The sequence below is a fragment of the Chelon labrosus genome (genome assembly GCF_963514085.1).
Source record: "Chelon labrosus genome assembly, chromosome: 9".
NCBI lineage: Eukaryota > Metazoa > Chordata > Actinopteri > Mugiliformes > Mugilidae > Chelon > Chelon labrosus.
The window spans coordinates 2,953,318-2,974,353 of NC_140359.1; the positions used below are offsets into that span (position 1 = coordinate 2,953,318).

The window sequence follows — 21,036 nt, forward strand, 5'->3', positions numbered from 1 at the left end:
GTTCTTTACTTTTAGAAAAACAAGGATTGTCACATATCAGAGGAATGATGATGTTTATCTCCTCTAATATTTAATGAATGACTGATCTCTCCCTAACTTGTGGTGAGCTCTGGCCGGAGCAGTGCGCTATGTCTTCTGCTGTGTCCCTCGGTATTGACGCGTCGCCGGATGAAGCGGGAGGACTCGTCTCTGCCTCCAGAGGTCATTCTCACCACAGCTGCCACTTGTTGCCAAGAGCAGTCTGGGGCTCCGGCGTTCAGACACACTTCAAGTAAAGCCCTCTTCTTCAGCCCGGGACCCAAAGAGGCCACCTGGATGTTGACTGCGGGACGTTACCTGGACTGAAGAGAAGACTCCTCTAGATCCTGTTAGTGACATTTCAGCGCGTCTCACTGAGAGAAGCATGGTCGACAACACAAGTATAGCAACTAACTCTGCTCTGGTAAGCTTTATTTCTCTTTATTTATCACATTGGACTGTTATAACTTTAAAGTGGACTCAACCAATGTCACCCTCTGGGTAACTTTGCATTTGCGCACTTCATTTATGCACGGATATTAAGCCACATGTTGTTTTTCCTACTTCAAAGTAAGAAAACATGAACTTCATTGAGAGTTTGAATCCTCTAAAGTAATATTTAACATCTTTTTCTCTTCGCAGCAAGGCTCTTTCTCTTCCGCCAGCAGCCTTCCCCTCCAGGCTCCCTCCGCCTCCTCCCACTGCCCGTTCCCCGGGTCACAGTCTCACCAGCCCGGCGGCGGCGGCATGAAGCTCGAGGCGGTCATGGAAAACCTGCAGCGGCAACAGGCGGCGCGGCTGGCCCTGGAGGAGAAGCTCCGGCAAGCGGAGAAAGAGAAGGACCTCCGCTCCATGGTGGAGACCCAGATCCACCAGCAAGCCCTGGCTTTCCGCCACTACCAGGCGGCGGTGCGCGGTGCCCTGGCCGCCGGAGTTGGCGGCTCGTCCCCGGGGTTGACGTTTTCTCACATGGAGGTCCGCAGATCCGACGAGCGCGGCGGCTCCAACCCGGGCAGCGGCGACAAGGAGCGGGGCGAGGAGGGAGACGACGCAGAGGAGCAGGAGATCGCGGATGAAGAGGAGGAGGAGGATGAGGCGGAGGAGGACGGGGTCGCGGTCGGGTTAAACCACTACCAGCACCGGCAACCCTCGGTGGCTTGTCTCTCTCCGAAGAGTGCCACGATGAATCTCATGGCCAGAGTCCCGGCGGCCTTTGCCTCGGCCCGGCGCGGAGAGTCTCCACCGGCGCACCCCCAGTCCCAGCACCATGAGTGGACCTATGAGGAGCAGTTCAAGCAGGTAAGGCACCGCTGATCCACGGAACATCTTCACCTCCTGCACAACACCTCAGTCTGGGAAGTTTCTGCACGAGTGGCCCAAATAAGACTTATGAATATGGCACAGTTTGTAAAGTAACTTGAGGCGTTGGTCAAAGGTTATAAAGTCATTAACTAATAAGAACTGAATAACCACATAACCATTCCGTTTTTACATTTCTCTTTGACTGGACATTACAAACATTAACCTCCAAAAAAATCTGCAAAGGATGAACATAAATATAACCTGATTAGGATTTAATCAAGGATCCATCATTCAATCATTTATACAGCAGGCACTAAAAGAGTGTGATTTGTGTCAGCCCTTTTAATTTGTCAGTCATAAACACATATAATAATAATGTGGATTTAATTTAAAACTTAATTCCTGAAGCTTAATAGTAATAAGATTATTTAATAACCTGGTGACTAAAAGTCATTTTACTTGTCCTTCTTGTTATTATTGGCTTATAATTGGCATAGAAAGCATAAGTGAATAAACTGTTAACCAATATTAAAGCAGTTATAAATCCTTAATAATTGTAGTGTCTCTTGTGAACATAGGCTTCACTCCAGGCCTTTCTCCTGAAGGGCTCTTTTTGCTCTGTTAGTGGCTAGTTAATAACAGTAAGTTATTTGATTGCCATACAGTTGTCTGAGTATGTTTCCCGCCCGCGGCAGACAGATCTATACTCTCTGAGCGATTGTGGATGCTCCATGTCATCTTTTATTTATGGCGGATCATTCGCAGGCTGCCCCACAAATGTGATGTGCACATTAGCGACTGCATTAGCTCTGCACATTAAAGAAAACCCCAATGCATGGAAATGCAATTTAAATAGGGGCAGAAACCAATAGCCTCAATAAAGGGTCAATTGTGCTTGGAGGATAGCGAGATGTGGACAGAGCGCTCATCCTTCAGTTCCTTTGTCTTCTCTTTGCAACTTTGATTGGTTAAAGGCGTATTTAGAATTGTTCTTCACGGCATCAGCATCATCCGTGTTTTATTTAGGAGTTCCATGCTCAAATTATTCAGTCATCAGTAGAGCTACTGTAGAATAATTTAAGATGCACATTGTTGTCTTTAGAAAGCATTATTTTTTGTTTGTTGAAAACTCACATTTTTAACAAGTATGCATGCTCCTGGTAAAAGTAGGGCATGCGCCTCAAAGATTCCTCAGGATGTGCAGTCATTGTGGGGGTCATTTGTATGTAGTCATTGAGTGTAATGGTCATGGGACAATAAAAGGATGCTTATGGCTGCTCGGCAGACAGAGTGGAGCCAGCATAGTAAGCATGCTAAAGCTGCAAAACAAAACCACATTTGAAGGCAGTAAATGCATCTTTGGAAATAGGAACAAGATGTGGGCTAAATATAAAAAAGGGCCCCACAGAGGCGGAGAAATTTTAATCTGATCGGAACCAAACACGGAGTGGCTCATGGATCACTTCTGTAGACTTCAAAAACATTATCAGTGCTGGGAAATGCACATTTTATTGTTAAAAATCTTCAGCTTATTGACATCTGCTTTTTTATGCCCAACATTCTACAGTGCAAAAATGGTGACGGGCAGGTTTTAATGACACAGCCGGAGACGACGTGCCACATAGTCTAAAGAGAAGAGACGATGGGATATAAAAGAAATTCTTGGAAAAAACAAAAGGAAGTTGCCTGGTAGAGATAACAATAAAAAAAGAGCCACTGCGTGGTAGTTCTGGCAGCGGCTCAGAAAATAAAAGACCCAACGGTGTTGCACTCTGGCACCCACCCAAAAGTGCAGGGATCTCCCAGTCTGGCTGCGTGTTGTGTCTGAGTGTGTGTGTGTGTGTGTGGCTGAGAGGCGGCTCGTTGCCAAGCTATTACAAAACACAAACAGAAATCCCGTGCTGTCACACACCCGGCCATGCTCTCTCCCTCTTAAGAAGCGTGTTCGTGTGCATGTGTGAGCCTGCAGGAATTTGCAAAAAGCTGTATTCTTGTGTTAATGTGACATGCCTGTTTCAATTTTTCCTTGTTGACTATTTTGTATTAAACTGAGATTAAAGCAGATGTGGTGTTCACTGCGTGGGAATTATGGAAGCAGGCGGTAAATCTCTGCAAGTTGTACAGAAAGCATCATGCCGCGCTTAAAGCAAGGTTCAGAAATCACCCATAGTGTGTGTGTAGTGCTTTTGTCATTTGCTTTAAAATTCTGGACAGATTCAGTTGAGTATTTTCGGATATATAGTAACTATATATATATATATATTTCCGTTTAGCACTTCTGTGGTGCTCTAAGGACAATGCGCATACACAAGAAAATGCTGTGACTGTGCACTGTGCTCCTAATCCGATGTGTGAGTGGCCAAAGGATCTGCTCGGCCAGCTAAATCATTTGGGTGGGCTTTATGTGGTGAAAGACAAAAGAGTAACAGCGACGTAGTCATACACGTAATCTGAGTGCTGTGGAGTTGAATTTGTTCACAACAAAAATGCTCTGATTGCTTGTAGCGCTATCCAGTTACGTGTAGAGGTATTCATTTCTCTGTATCGGTTGAAACATGCCCCCTAATGAAATCCAAATGGCGTGCTACCAGACTCATGTTCTGATAAGAAATGAGTCTTTCTACATTCGGCTAGATTTGTCATGTTGCCGCTGCAAGCAGCTGTTGCAATGAGGATGTCAAATAAAGAGGGAGGGAGGACATCCTTGTCTTGTCTCCCAGGTGAAGTATGAATCTTTGTGACATGACCCAGCGTTCAAAAAGAAATTCCCATTTAACATATGTGATCTTCATCAAACAAATGCCGCAGATAACAGAAACAGTAAAATAAATTCCCTGGATTGCCTGTATTGATTTGTTTTGTTTTTTTTGCCCACATTTTCAGTACGTGTTTTGTTAATTGCTTTATTTCCGAGTTTGGAATGCGTTCGTTTGCATCTGTGTGTTCTGTCTCGTGTGTGAATCCTGCTCTGTTTGGTTCATCGTATCGGATTTGGAGAGTATTTTAGGAATGTTTTGTGTTTCAGTGTCTGGTTTGGTTTACTGACACCTTATCAGGGATACAGTGACCTATTTCGGTTTTTGTTCTTGGTGTTCACACGGTTTATCCACCTTTGCCATGACTGATGCAGACTATACTGTCTGTCAGTGACAATTATTTCCTGAATTTCAGTTTTGTTAATGTTCTGATGTACCTTATACCACATAAAATTATAGAAAAAATTATTTGCTTGCATCTTAAGTTTCTCATGCGAATGGTATTTAAGACAAAACAGCGGTGGTAGAGGGATTTTCCTGCATTTTAGGGCTCAACATAAAGAACTGACAGCTGAATGGTAGCGTGTTCTGTTTTGTCGTGTTTGGTGATGATTCTCCCGTTTGGACAACTCTGTCTTTTTGGTTCCACACTTGAATTTTGAAGGAACTAACTTATATTCAAAAGTGATTGTGTCAGCTACACAGATCCAAATTGATAAAATCGTGCTTTAAGATTTTTCCATGGTCAGTGTTACAGTAGATGACAATGAAATCCAACAAAACAAGTCCTTGCTTTATATTATTGCTTAAAATTCTTCACAGACATTAAAGCAAACTCGGGCAGCATTAGACACTCATGCTACCATCACATGATTAACATGTCAGTATGAGGGCTTGTGTTTGGGGAGCCGCTCCTTTTTGTGGATTGTACGTCCTCCAGCTTGTTTTTCCAGCAACTATAGAGAAGCGGTGGAGGAGGGAGCTCCGGCTCTGCTGGTGTATGATTTCACTCCCCCTCCCCCTGCCACTCAAATCAGCCACACTGCAAAACTATCTATCGTCACACATTATGTGGTGTACGAGGGCCTTTTGAGGCATATTCTCTGGAAATAAAATGTCACATCTCAAGGCTTTTTTTTAGAAAAGCACAGTGATCCTCTTGTGTGTGTTTGAAAATGCTGACAATTAACACTTCATATTTCACTAAAAGCAGGTTTTAAGAGACCAGTATCAGAGTAAAGGTCAAGACTAGTTCATATGTCTTTGTCAGTGTGGTGTAATTTTCAGTCCAAAAGCTAAAGTATTAGTTTTCATGATCTATAAAATGTGATATTCAAAAATGGTGTTTCACAGCAAACTAAAAGCTGTAATAATAAACTGGTAATAAGGAATAAAAAATAAAATAAAAAAATAAAAAAATATAATAATAATAAAAAAGACAGAACAGCTATATATAACATAGGGTCAATGTCATCTGTCCCTGGCATTCGTATCATCTGTGAAGGTTAGAAATAGTTGCAATACGCCATAAAACCTCTGAGCACAGTCAACATTTCTGCCCATCTGCAGTTTGCTAAACATGATGTGGACAAGTGAGAAGACTATTAGGAAGATATTTGGTGGACAGATGAGGCCAAAGTAGAATTGTTTGGTTTCAATAAGGGGCACCATGTTTGTAGATGAAAGAACACTGCATTCCAGCATCAGTACCTCATCCCGTCCGTGAAACATGTGGGTAGTAATGTCCTTGTTTGGGCCTGTTTTGCTGCATCTGGGCCAGGGCGTGTTATCTTCATTGATGAACCAGCTTGAATTTGACAAGCAGATGACATTACCTCTGTTCCAGACCGAAGAATGGGCGAAAATTCCTTCAAGCCGCTGTGGATGACTGATCAGCAGTTACCGGAAATGTTTAGTTGCTGTTATTGCAGCACAAGGGGGTCATACCAGATACTGAAAATGAGGGTTCGCTTACTTTTGCATCTCACAGATTCATTTTCATACATTCATTTTGGGTTCTCTTTGTCTAGTTTCAGGTCTCGTGTGGAAATCTGCACCACTGAGTTATTTTTATTCAGAAATATAGAAAATTCTAAAGGGTGCACAAACTGTAAAGTAGCACTGTTGGTTGTCTTGCTAAAATAGATGCAAAGACTGTTTTTTCCTGCTCTTCCAATTATTGCAGTAAGTACCATGGGTACTTCCAGGGCCCCTGATAGGGTTTTAAATATTGACTGCCAGACGATTTGGACAAAATCAGAACATGTGTGTAAGCATGGCTGGTGATCACCTGCATCGATCACACAAAAAGTCCACATTAGGGATGAATTTAGCTGGTTTTACCATAGATCAGTGAAGACAATGCATGACCTTGAACTGACCAACCATATGTCCCTAACACATTGAGAGGAATGGAAGATATAGGCCTTCCCTTCAACCATCTTTATATCCCCAAGTTTTCCTCCCACTGACTCTTTAACAAGTTGTCCAAATTATCCAGATTTAGCAATGAGTAGATTACTCCAGTAGACCGTTTGGAACATTCCTAAAGCTTTAAAATCATGTCGAGATGTGAAATCTGTCACTGATGTTGTTCTCTTATATTTGGCTGAAAACATGAAAACACTGAAAGGTTTCATCTTGAAAAACAATCAGCCCCACCCTCCTCCTTTCCCATGCACCCCTGCACCACCCGATTTAATGTGACCATAAAACCTGCCAGGGACGTCCTCTTAGAAAGAGGCACATTTCTGTTGCGCCACAACTCCTTCCACTGTCATGAAGCTGTTGGAAAACATATGACTGAAAGTTCTGCATCAAGCGCTGCAGCTGCAGCCCCTCACCAGGAACTGACAGTTGATTTTTTTGTTGAATTTGTTAACAACAAAATGGCTCTGATTGGTTGAAGGACTATCCAGTTGCGTGCACAGATATTTTTTTTTCTCTGAAATCCAGATGGAGTGTTACCAGACTCATATTCTAATGAGAACTGACTGAGTCTGGCAACAGCAGACTAGTCCCCAATGTCAGTTAAGTTAGGCTCTGTGATAGTGTGCATTACAGTCCTGAGACATAGCAAGATGAAGGTCAGTAGAGCTTTGATCCCAAAGCAGAAGAATGAGGTCTTAACTGATACAGAGATATTTTTTCAGACATGTACTTTGGGAACTCAGGAAGTGATGCATCAGTAATGTCTTTTGAATGGAAAGTTCAGCTTCAAATTCCTGCCAGATGCTTCTCCAAACATGCTTCTTCTTGCTGACCAACCACACAGCTGATACAGACAGCCTTCCACCCCTCACCAGAGGCAGACCATACTGGATATATTTTGAACGCGCAGTACCAGAGGCTATTGTGGACTGGATGGTTGCAATAATAACACACCTTTACATAATCGTCCACTTCTATGTTAATAAAAGGATTAAAAACCTGAACAATATCCCTTCATGTAGAACAAAAACAAAAGGTTCATGTAGAACAGAAACAAAAAATGTGCGATTAATTTGTGATTAATTGCGGGTTAACTATAGACGATCATGGGATTAATTGCAATTAAATATATGAATTGATTGACAGCCCTAATAAATATTACTTTTTTGAGACCTTCGATCATTTAAAAGATTTTGTGCCATTTTTATGGATGAGATTAGTTGTTTTGATTTTAAATACATTTTCCAGCACATGTCTGACTAATTGCTGAAACCATGTGAGTCTACAGTTTCCAGTGATATGGAACATAAAAATACCTTTGGAAGCTAGAAATCAGTGACTATAGATTATCAAGATTATCTGTAATCATTATCAACAAAACGCTAAGGCTATTTTTCTTACATTTTAGGTGTTTTCAAACTTTTCAATTGTCCGATGATCTTCTGTTGCACACTCGCATTTATAGGCTCTTTGAGGGTAAACATCTTAATCCATGTCAACTTCACAGACACATCCCCATGCGAGTTCCTGTGCCGAGTCGCCAGCGTGCCTGGATTTCGCTCTCTATCAGTGCAGGAAGGGACTTGGAATTTGTCATGAAGTGAAATGTGGGCTTGGCACAATGTGCCATTGAGACATACTTGTTTTTACTGCAAATGGCTCCTCTCTTTTCATTAAAACAGGGGCAGGGTCAGCTTGTTCAAACACCCTCCCCATCCTCGATGTGGGTGTTACTTTTTAATGGCAGTGGCCTGGAATTTACCACAGCTGCTTGCAAAAGCCCCCCTCACTGTTTACGAGACCTGACATTGGGCAAACATTGCCTCACTGCTGCATATCGGACTTGCTTTTGGCAATGTTGGCCTTCAGGATCACCATGGTGATGTGTTATCTTGTGCCGGCATGCATATTTACATCAGTTTTTAGATCATGTTATTGCTGCAAACATTATTAAAGTAGATGGAATGCAGTAGATTGATGTACTGCCTCCCAACATGGGTTATGGCACCTAAGTGGAATGACTTATGCACACATATCAGCATGATATAGTTTGTATGTGCACCGGCGATTTGGCAGCATTTGTCATGTGATAAAAAAAGGATAACGTATAAATGTATAAATGTGTGGGAATCTGAAAAATTCACTTCCTCACAAACTTGATTCATTTAGAGATATTTTAGTTTTGAAACTATTTTGCTTAGTAATTAAAGACATTTTTACCAAACTAACAAGAGATTTGCGGTAGTTCAACAATATTTTACTGCTAGTTTCACATCTTGTATATGGCTTCACTTTTGTCCAGCTCTTCTCTGTTGTCACACTCCGCCATGGTTTTGAAACTCCTCACTGGTGGACTAATCTTAATCCAGTGGTTTTGCATGATTTCCAAGAGACTGCAAGAAATGGCATATATTAAAATAATTGATTTGAGGATTTTATAAATCAATATCGGATCATTCAAATCAAGATCAACTTGAATCTGAATTTCTTATTTTTTAGTTTTTTTTTTATTTAAACTTCCTAAACTCAGCCCTACTGTGGAAAGTGAAAATTGCTGTGGAAAGACGCTGGACCATATTTCACTCTGTGTTATTATGAAATTATGAATAAATAGACTTTTTCTGTGACATTTCCTTAGTCGAGTGCAACTAGGGCTATCCCAGCCACTGTTTGAAATATTTGAAGAAACTCACCAGTGTTGACAAAAAAAGTTAAAGGCAGCTCAACTTTTATATTGCGCATAGTGACAAAGAGATTTAAAATCCTCAGAATGTAATGAGTTGCAAAAGGCAGTGGGACACCTTCCTATGTAGCTTCAAAATAGAGCTAAATCAGTCATATAATACATCTTGCAGGCTTCAGAACATTTAATAACTGTGTTTTTCGTTAAAATCTAATTTATTTAAGAGGAAATCTGAGGAAAACTCTTCCATTGAAGACACGCCGGCAGCTAAACTCCTCATCTTACAAGAATTGGTACGGCAGAGCCTCGTCAATACAACACAGAGACCTTGACTTACAAACACAGGCTTTATTGCAGAATCTAATTTGCTAGCTTGGCATTTGTCTATCAATGTCTAGGCGGCTCAGTCTTGTTAGCTCAGGGCAGTTACCCAAGTGGCACATGCAAATCTCAAGTCATTGACTGCACAGCTTTGATCACAGACACTGGACCAAAAGAAAATTGCTGAATAGGCCGTTATTGTGAATGCAAATGAGGTTGAAGGTCACGTATATTGAGGAATCAGTGAATTTTCTGCCCTGGATTTGTTATCTGCAGCCGCTACACACAGGGTCAATGTAGCGGCTTTAATAGTCTTTCGGGGAAAAACATAATACTGATTACACAGGAGAAAAGATGACTGAATAGTTGACTAAATAACAAGGCTTGCTGTGTGTCTCACAGCTGTAAAAATCTGCCTACTGCTGCAGGGACATTTAAATGGCTGTTAAAACAGCAACATGATCAAAAACCTAAACCTCTACCATGGCTAACCTCTCCCCTAATTTATTAATCTGCAGATGAACTTGGCAGGATATAGCATTAAGAGTTTAAGAGAATTAAACAACATCAAATAAAGGATGCAGCTACTTGACTAAAGATTTTGCTAACAAATGTAGTTCTAAGGCTGCAACATACGATTATTTTTTAAGCCAACGAATCTATTGATTGAAAAAATGATTACTGTTCAACTAAGGTTTAGATTTATTGAGCGTAATTAGAAAAGGTGTTTTTGCCATTAATTAGCATACACTGAATATGATTTAACTTCTAGGACTTGTGCTGATTGTAATCAGAAATACATCAGTATTATCCTGTATAGTCCTGTCCTGACGTGGTGCCGCGTCAACTCCAAACCCCAAACATGAACTGAAACATCAACTGGTAGAGTATTTTGGAAGCAAGAGGGACATGGACGATAATACAAAAAAAAGGCAACTAGCTAAGAAAGAGATACACCATACCAGTTCATCTGTTCTACCTCCTGTCATAGATTAGCGTGTTTGTGCAGGTGTGTGTGCACGCACATAATACATGCCGTTACATTCCTATTGAAGCTGGAGGGGCCTCTCTGTATCAGTGCACTGCTGTCGTACACACTCACCCGTCAGATAGCGGAACAGACGCGTGTTTGCAGATTAGCAGCCTCGTTGAAGTGTTTCTGCTGCCGCTGCTGCTCCAGATTGAGGGTAATCTTGACCTATCCGAGATGATCTGCCCGGGCCAGTGGGCCACAGTTATCAGGTATAACATAAGTCAGTTAACCTCTCGCTTAATGCCGCTCTCTGAGGATTTTCATAGTGTCTTGCATACACCTTTGCTCCCTTGACATAATGTGGTGGATAGTGGGAAAAATACGAGAAGAGTGACATCAACTGTGTGCGGGAAAACAAAGCAGACAGACAGAAAGACACTGGAAAAAAATAGGAGTTTGAATTTGTTCAAATTGTGTTTTCATTTTCCTTGATGTCAGCTTTCTTTGCATGTGCTTTGCATCGGGTACTCCATAGATATTTTGCATTGATTTTGTTTTTTAATACCCTTCAGTGGTTACATTTGAGGAGTGTATGGAGTTGTTGGTCACAGCTTTTATTACATGTATTCTTTTGGCAGAATTCCTCGATTCCTGACACGTGATTAAAAACACAATTGTTTTGCTTCTTATCCAAGAAGCAAATGCAAAATGAAAGGACTTAGTGATTTCTTTCTTTGTCTGTCATTATTTTGCTACTGTGCAGTGAGATCTGCCTTCAAGATAAATTAAAAAAATAATAAACTGGATTTGGAAAATCTAGTTACAAATGGCAGTTCAGAGCTTCGGATTCACAAGGTCAGTAACCCCAACCCTCCGTCCCTTCCCCCAATCCAAGTGACAGGGCAACATCAGCCTAACAATAGCTTCTGGTCATGTTTCATGCCCTCCTCTCGCACCCCTGAAGCCTGACGGGAAGACAATATTCTCTCTGGTTGATAGAGAAGTGTGAGGTGACACTGTGAGAGAGCTTCCCCGGTCAGTCCGCTAAGAAAGGGAAGCCATCAAGTGGAGATGGAGACAAAGTGTCCAGTTACAGCTCACTTCAAGTGCAAGAAAATAAATTAGCAGCAGACTCCAGTATACCTGACCAATACAATGCAACAGTGACAGTGAGTAGACCTTAATGCTTTTACAACACCTGCAAACAGTAGGCACCATAGCCTGTGAACATGTTAAAGCCCAAAAACAAATAGAGTGCATTCATCAGGTGGTCACAAATACCACTCCCAGTGAACGATACTGTGTCTGCTGGATTTGTAAAGGGGTATTTACAGTTAGCTCAAACTGCAAAACAGATGGTCAAAGAGCATTAGAAACTTCTTTCCAATGCAGGCTAGAGTTGGCTGTTTGGTTTTTAAAACCAATGGTAATCAGAAGTGCAATCAGAACCATACAGAGCTGAGAGAAGTGCTGGATGTTGGAATATTTTTTTTTGAATTTCAGTCCTTCTGAGTGAATGAAAGATCTCCTTAATTTAGTTATTTCTGTTTGTGCAAGAAAAATAAGCGTATAAGCTTTGAAATCCGTTGTTCACATAAGATAACCCGCGTGCTGCTATAAAAAATGTAAATCAATTAAAATGCTGAGGATTATAAGCTTCCGAAAATGAATGACATAAAATTGTTGAACTAATTTGCTTTTCTAACTGATCGACAGCCCTGATGAGGGGCTCAGAAGACAGTCACTATCTAATGATTGTGTTACCTGACCTTCATCCAACAATGAGCTGAAAGCCAGGGTGTGTTTGCTTGTACAAATGATTAAACCAACATCACTCCACAACGGTCTTCATCTGCAGAAACTGTTGTTTGATGGTAATCTTCAAGCAATTCTGCTCAGTTGTATTTGTTCAAACAGCTCTACATTATTCTCTTCATACAACACTTCTGTTTTCAGTCACAATAATAGCTAGAGGTTGTGTGAGCATTCTTCAAACAAAAGACTTACTTATGAAGTAAGAGGAGTCATTTATTTCATTTTGGTCGATTTCAACTTGTGGCTGGTTGGAAATTTACAAGAGTGAAGCTGTGATAGCGAAGGAGTTGGTGTTCACAAGTGAACAATGCAGCAGAGGATGGACAGGTGGTTTGTATTGGACTGTCGTGGAGAAGAGGGAGCTGGAATGTGTTGCTAGGGAGAGGGATGTCTTGAATTCCCTGCTTGGCCTGTTCCCAACGTGACCTGACCTCGGTTAAGCATACGAAAATGTATGGATGGATGACAACTGAGATATTTGAATACAAGTAAATGCTGTGACAAGTGACACATCCTAGACTCTAACCCTACCCTAAGGGAAGCTATTTCTGACTTCTTCATGTGCAGTCAGCAGTAGTAATGCAATGGTGCGTTCATACTAGCAGTATTAGAACAACAAGCCACAATTCATTTTTAACAGAGGTCTAATATGAAGCATCAAACTGACGTCCGGCTGTTGTTGCCACGTGACTTCACCTTGTCACTCTAATGACACTGTGACACATCAGCCAATCATATAGGCTTGTTTCATCTGTTGACTTTTAAACGGATGGCGTCAACAACATCAGCGAACCCTCCTGCTGCATTCACACTACAATCAACAAAAGTTATGAAACCTCGCTAGTTATGCACTCGTTAGATGTGAGGATTTGTGTTCACTGGGAGGAATTAGCAAACAAGCAAGCTAACTAGTAGAAGACAGTATGGGACAGCAGTCAGTGTAGTGGCAGGGTTCAGGAGAGGACTCAGGGTTGGTAACAGACCGTTTTCCACCAGCTGATGCTAGCTGTTCCTACAACGGGCAACACCTCTCTTTGTGTTCTCCTTGCCCCATCAGCTTTCTGTGTTCCCGGCTGCACACAATGACTGCTGTTTTCTTTTTTCTCTGCACATTTATGTGTAGAGTTGCATACTTCCTCTGGCAGAAATACAGAACAACTACATGGATAGCGTTGACAGTTGATTGTGTGAGGAACGTATTATCAACATGCCTGACATTCTGCAGACAAATGCACACAAAGCCCGCCCGAACCGTTTCTTTGGATTGGCGGTTCTTGGCTGGGAGCTTAAGCAGTTCCCAACTGAGCGACTCCAGACCAACTTTCCTCTGCAAAAATTTGGTGCAGGGGGAAGTCGGTCAGTCTGGCTCCCAGGCTAGTAAAAATCACTAAAACCACTAAAAAACACTCGCTCCAAATCACAAACAAAAAGGCACATTAATCAACAGTGCAGTTCATTCAGCCCATTACCTCCAAGTTTACACGTTCACCACACTGTCAGATTGAGGACCTTTGGCGTTTTAATCAGCATTACTGGATAAATACTGGACATCTCCTATAGTTGGCTTCATGTGTGGCTTCACAGAGAATGAGTGCCAAGAGGAGCCAGTTCAAATCCTAAAAGAACACATTCACGCCAGAAGTTAAGTCTCTGAGAATCCTGTTGTAGACACTTTATTAACACCAAGCTTTGTGGCAACAAAGTCAGTGTCTTTGTGTTTTGTGCCTTTGATACAAATGAAGTCTTCATGCCAACCTCTTAGTACGGAATATTTCCCCTGGTCCAGATAGTCAAAATAGTCTATGAACCTTCTGGAAATATCCTTCAAGATGTGAATCATAGTTATCTGAGCATGACAGGATTGTACATCTGTGTGTCTTTTTTTCATTGAAATGTTCCAGAGGAATCCCTTGGCTTGATAGCATATGGAAATGTCTTGCATGGTCCTTAGTCCAGACTTTCTACAGACACCGTAATACACACATTCAGTGTTTGAAACGATGGTGATGAATAGTAGACGATGGCGCAAATAAAAGAGAAAAGTGTTTTCGCGGACAATAAGCAGTAAATACAATCAAAACATATTTCCAATGTCATTTTAATTGTAACATTGATAGATTCATGCCAGAAGCATGTTCTTTGTTCACAGGGTCAGAAAAGCATTCAGTAAATTCAAGCTGAAGTGCAGCTAAAATCAATACAAACTAGGTATAGTTCTTAATGTGCTTATGGATTCCTCGGTGCGAAAAAAGGAAACAGTTGTACTTCCTGTCTTTGTTTTCTTCTGTGGAGATTGCTTGAGAAAACACATTGTACAAACAGAGGAAGGCAAGCAGCGCTGCAAGAGGAGCTTTAATTTATGGTTGGCTTGGCAGGGGGCCATGGGGAAATAAGTTGGTCACTTTGATTCACCCACAACCAGGACGGTAATGAAAATGTAGGTCGTTATTAATACTGTCTCAAATGAATCCAGGTTTATAGCTTCTGAAAAGGTTTGACACAAGCAGCTATAATTCCTGACACTTGAAAGATGCCAGCACGCACCACATTGTCCCGTCATGTCCAGGATATGACCTAATGATGCTAAAAAGAAATCTTAATGGGTTTGTTTGCCCAGTTTTATCTCCTGCCCTATCCAGTCGCCTGACAAATGTCTCAGCATTGTAAGAGATGGACATGGAAAAGATAATTCAGCGTTGCTCACATGGGAATGAAAAATCAATATTGACCCTGTTGGAAAAAAGCCAAGGGGGACCTATATAATTTGTGAGAGAGTCAGCAGTAGGGAAAAAAAATGCTCTTGTTTTGTTGGAGTCAAGCGGCGCTCATGCTTATGTGAGGAAGGATGTTAGTGGACAGAGGCTTTCTTCAGAGAGCCTTCCCTCACACATACTCAGTAATAACAGATAAGAATGTCGTGAGCCGGAGTAAGCTTTGCTGCTACTATTATGTTGTGTAATATTGATTTAGATTCCTTTGATGAAGCAGAAATAACTCACAAGCAGACAGTGCCTGTTTAGTTTGTTCCTCTGACAGAAAAATGGCTTGGACTTGTCAGGGTGTGGATGCTGAACCTCTGGGGGTGTCCTGTGGTGTCTGTCATCAGGACGTGGGCAGCAGATGATTTGGGTCCTTTGTGGTGCAGGGTGGGGCCTCTGTAGATCAAACTTGTTCTTGTGCATCTTGCGGATGCGCTTTCGTTTCGGTGCCTCGTCAATGCTTTGAGCTCTTGTTGTTTTCTGATATTGCAGGGCACATTTCCCAGCTGAACACTGGATTGTAACTATTTGGGAAATGTTATTCACTTTACTTATGGTGTCTGTGAAAGTTCTCAGTCATCCAGGTCATGGTATATGAGGGCAACTGCACTTACAGTGTTTCTTGAAGAACTGAAGAAGCGACTTGGATGAGTAGTGAAATGTCCTCAAAAAACTCTTCAGCTGAAAGTTCAGTTGCACTTGTTTCAGCTTTTTTTGGATTCTCCTGTCGTGGCTGATGCATTTCTATAATGGCTGTCAATAGATTTAAATATTTAATCGCGATTAATTGCATGATATCCAATTAATCACCCTTTTTTATATATATCTGTTTTAAATGGATATTTTTCAAGTTTGTATTATTAACATCTCAGCTGCTCAGAAAGGTTCCTGCTCAGTTCATAACTCAGTACACATCGGCACAAATAGAGAAGCATCTGGTGGGACTTTGAAGCTGAACGAAAAACCCTTTTGGGGGCATTTATCAATATCAAGTATGAAAACTTCGGACTTGCGTACTTGGTAATTCAGAAAGGAAGCAGAAACAAGAGCCTATATCAATCTGCGTTCTTGTCTGTACTAGTATTCTTGTGAAATGTCATCAGTAGCTGCCCAAGTACTGTTCTGATTCAAAGTATGCATCTGATCAAGTACAGTCCAAATACCCGGATGTGTTCTTGCCTAGCCCGTTTTACTCAAGACACGTCAGGAGGTAACTTGTGTGGATTTGGTGCGGTTCCTGATTTCCCAAACTACAGTGCAGAGTGAGGTCATAATAACAGAACGTGCATGTTTTAATCGGAAGACAATTCATATGAAATGCTCTCCACAGGAATTTGCATTAATGCATTATTAGTGTTATTATTTTTAATGTTTTATTTTACTTCTATTTTAAAGCCTATTTTGTATGTCTGTTGAAATGTGCTTGACAAATGAATTTCCTTCACTTTACTCTCGCATACCATTAAAAAACAATGCGTGACCTATAGTTACAGAGCAAATGTACTTGCTTTGTAGAAATTTCTAGTAGTTGTAGTTGTCAGTAAGGTCAACAAACAGGTCCCAATAAAATATGGGACTTTGGTCACATGATATAGTCATAAAACTAATGACAGTTTTCCAGAATTCAACTGAAGCACCTTTAGTACAAAAATTGTCCTACGAAGACAAAATTAGTTTGCCCCGAGTGAAAAAACCTTTTGACATTTGGACACTCTGAGTTTGTTCAGAGAAGCTTCAACCTTTGAGGGTGATAAGAGATGTGAATGTGTCTGTGCTCTCTTCTTGCGTGAACACGGCAGGTGTGCACAGTCATTCAGGCACTGCAACTTTAAGAATGTGGACGTGCCATGTAATGTGATCCTTTTTAATTGGCGTGTACTCCTGTGAAATCTAACATGAGCTCGTGGACACTGTTTCTGTCCAGCAGCCTCTGACCTACTTGCGAGCCGCTACCCATCACAATGCTGCTTAGGGCTCCCACATAGCTAAATTGGTCAGAGATCACCGTAGGGATCAACATCGGATTAAAACAACAGATTAGCGCATAAGACTTTGACCATTTATGTTAAGGGTTGGGGGTGGACACGCTTCATTTTCTTCTTAACATTTAGAAATCAAACTTCTCTTAGGCTGCAGATGGATGCATTTCCATTAATCATGTAAAAGTTGAATTTACAGTAGAAGTAGCATTCTTGAAGCTTAGACCTCGTAGGTGTCCATATGGTTATTATCATCTCATGGCAGCTTATCAGCTTGCTATACTAATCCTACATCCCATTTCAGTGGTCTCAAAGCCCGGTGGGTTAGCTCTGTGTAGGGTGACGTAACATTTCCTGGTTTATATTGAGATATAAAGAGACGCTCTATAAAAACAAGACCATTTACCATATTTATACTGTTTCAACACGTGGTACTTCACATGATGAAATACTTCATGCACCAACCAGACAACACGTCAGAGTGCAGTGTCTTCAAATGTTTGGACTGTAACCTATAGATAATCATGATTATTTATACTTTGCAGTTGAATTTGTTTGCGACGAAATGGCTCTTATTGGTTGGAGGACTATTCAGTTGCGTGCAGAGGTATTTTTTCCTCTGTATCAGTTGAACCACGCTCCATAATGAAATCCCAATGGTGTGTTACCAGACCCATATTCTAATAAAAATACATCAGCTTGTACTCCTGCACTGTTTGGCTGGCTTTCTGATCTGATGGCCTGAGCTAAAGCAAATGGCAGATGCAAGTCACAGATCTCATTCGGCTGTGTCTGTGGTGAGAAGTTTTCACCAACATTATGAACTCTCTCAGATATAAGGTTTTCTCAATTTCACTGACTTGCATGCTTTCCCTTTTGGAATAACTAGGAACCCATGAATTAAAACGTTTATCCGTCACACCAAGTTGACAATTAGTCATTTGCCAGCCACTGGTTTAATACCTACAGTAAATTGCAACTGTGACACAAGATGGAAATGCTTGTTTCTAGTAGCGCATGTTGCTAGCATATCAAACGGCACTCCAATTTGTCTGTCATCCCAACTCCAGATTGAAATCCTGATCAGCAACAAGACACAATTAATTTATTTGTTGAAGTCATGACCAACACAGTCTCGCCCAGTGAATTGTGTGTTCATTACCCTTTGCCGAGCCTGGTAGCATTTTTTCTTTTCCTCTGGTGAGATTTTAATCGGATTACCATAACCTGATTAATCTAATAGATGGTAAATGGAATGACAAATCAGACCATGAATCAAGTTTACATGGCAGGAAATTGCTTGGCAGACTCATTACTTTATTTAAGATTTATTTATACCAAGACCTGTTACTGTAGGCTGAGTATTGATGACAGCATTCAGGTTTTACATTGTTCGCATAACAGCCAAGTAGAGAAGGTCAGTGGACATGGGTAAGCGAGATGGGGGATGGGGTAAACTGAGCGGGGAGAGGAGGGGGGAGGAAGGTTAAATTTATGACTCAACGTGCCACATCATCACACAGAGCTGGTATTTCCTGCCAGGATTCCAGGCAGCACAGACCGGAGTTTTATAATGAGATGGTCAAGCTTGCACTGAACACTTGCTTACTATGCCTTATGGTCATCGATGGTATGTTCATTAACAGAGACCGCACCTTAATTTATGCAAGGTAGTTTATTGGGTGACAGAACATGAGAGAAATAGTCGGAGGGATGAGAGGGGTTGAAGGGAAGGGATGGACAAGGTCTTTAGTCGTGGAGGAACCAAGGGAGAGGGACAGGATGGAGACACATCTCAGGAAGCTTTGGCCCCTTGTCCCCTTGGTTCCTGTAATGAAAGGCAGAAGTATAAGAAAACAGAGGGATGGTGAGGGTGGGGGTTGAGAACTGAACAGAGAACAGTCAGAGAGGGGTTGGACACAGAAAATAGAATTACATAAGGTTTGGTTTTGTTACTGAACATTTCTTTATTGGTTGTGCAGTCTAATCCTTGACCCACAAATTTGCCAGTTCGAATGGTTAATGGCAGCCGTTTATAGCTGCTCCGGTTTTTAGGGGTGTGATGAAGCACCTTCTTCATATATGTTTTATGAAGTTTTACTGAATTGAGAAATTGTCATTTTGGCCCTTCCTGTACAGGGGTGGGCGGTGCAATCCTTAAGTAGATACGTTCAATTTGCAAATTGGTCTGTTGAAAGCAGCTACCGCTCAGCCCTAGTTACTACAGACCAAATACCATTTCTCCTGGGCCACTTTTCCCTGCTCTCGTCACCAGACAACCTGTCACTGCCAGTCCTCTACAGGACGCAATGCCACTACTACAGTCAGAAATGAAAACCCACACAAAGAGGTTGCCACAGCAGGTGCTTGCTTAGTCCAGCGGGCAAGTGAAAAAGCCCAGGGCAAGAGCCTTGGCAAAGGGGAGATGTGTGCTTGCAGGTGGACTTAAATACAAGGTTGCTTTAAGGTTAGCAAATAGGAATGAATCAACACACATGCAGTTCACGGGACTGAAAATGATTTGACGACGGCACACACATAACACAAGTACACCACTTGTGATAAAACATAAATGCTGAATTAGTCTCAGGTTTAGCGTATGTGGTTTCACTCCTCCTGTTATATGTGTTAACTATGCAGATACAGCACAGGATGAACAAACACTAGTGTTCTTAATACAGTATTACAGTACATACAGTATTTAATCACAATCAATGGCATGCTCTCCGTAGAAAACATGCAATTAATGCAAACTGATACACAACGTGATATTATTTTACATGTTTTTAATTCTCTTATCAATATGGGAGTGGGCAAATATTGCTTTTTTATGCAAATGTATGTTATTATTATGGAAACAATCTAACACAATGACTAATACTGTCCTGAAAAATTTCCAATGCGGTGTTTGGAACTCGAGTGCTCCAGTCTTTGCTCAGTTCAGATCTGTTGGGTCTTTGGATCTGTGATCACCAGTGCTTAGCAATGATAAATAAATTAATTTACTGTACTGTAACGTATAAAATGAATCAAACTGCACCTTTAGTATATGCTACAAAATGCGATCCAGTAACAACATAGCAATAGTTCATACAAAGCATTTAATAATAATAAAAAAAAAAGAGAGTTATTTTAAACACTGTATTTTGCATCATAAATATGTTCCATTCATCTCCATTGTGCTGGGGTGGAGGCAGAAATCTCTGAGATAGATACCCTAAAAGTTGGACTAACTAAACCAAAGCTGTCTGCACGGAGAGATAGTTTTTGGAAGAACGAATCATTTAAGAGCAAAGCTTTTTTTATCTGCTGCTGTATAGAAAACAGATATAACAGTAGTGAAACCACACACGCAAAACCTGATACTACTTCAGCAATTATGCTTTTATCACAAGTATTGTGTTAATGCGTGAGTTGTCTGGGAAACAGTTACACGCCGTTTCTGTTACGGTTGGTCAGATATGCTGATAAATGAACAAATGAGGTCTCATCTGGCTTTCTGATCTGATGGCCTGAGCTAAAGCAAATGGCAGATGCAAGTCACAGATCTCAGTCGGCTGTGTCTGTGGTGAGAAGTTTTCACCAACATTATGAACTCTCTCAGATATTTGTTGCTTCACTGGGAACGTGCTCTTTTAAGGAAGAGATTGGCCTTATTCAACTACACTGACATTGAACTGAGAGCATCACTGCTAGTCATTTTAAAATCCACACTGTCTTGTTTTCTACTTTTAGAAATGTGTTCCTTGTCTAGCTTTTGAAGCAAAAATGATTGGAATTGTATTGTATTAATTGAGAGGAGATTTGTCATACCAAACTCCTATAACTTGTTAGTTGAACCATCTGCAGTTTTAAAAGATTTTTCACTTCTGTTTTAAAGCTTTACTCATATTAAAAATAGTCTAACATAATAGCTGGACTGTAAGGTAAGTTCAAGCATGTGCTAAAATGTGACAGAATCAACGATGGCCAATGCATCTGCAGCTGGGTTGAGATAAAT

General features: G+C 41.1%; 1 protein-coding gene across 1 annotated transcript in view; it reads left to right on the top strand.

Moving 5' to 3' along the window:
- Positions 1-403: 403 nt before the first annotated feature.
- The window catches only part of arid3c (AT rich interactive domain 3C (BRIGHT-like)), a gene marked incomplete at its 5' end in the record, with an annotated part of 56,595 nt that continues 35,962 nt past the window's right edge, over positions 404-21,036 (top strand). The window contains 2 exons of the mRNA XM_084552369.1: positions 404-442; positions 661-1,317. Coding sequence (XP_084408495.1) covers positions 404-442; positions 661-1,317 — 696 coding nt within the window. The remainder of the gene's footprint in view (positions 443-660; positions 1,318-21,036) is intronic.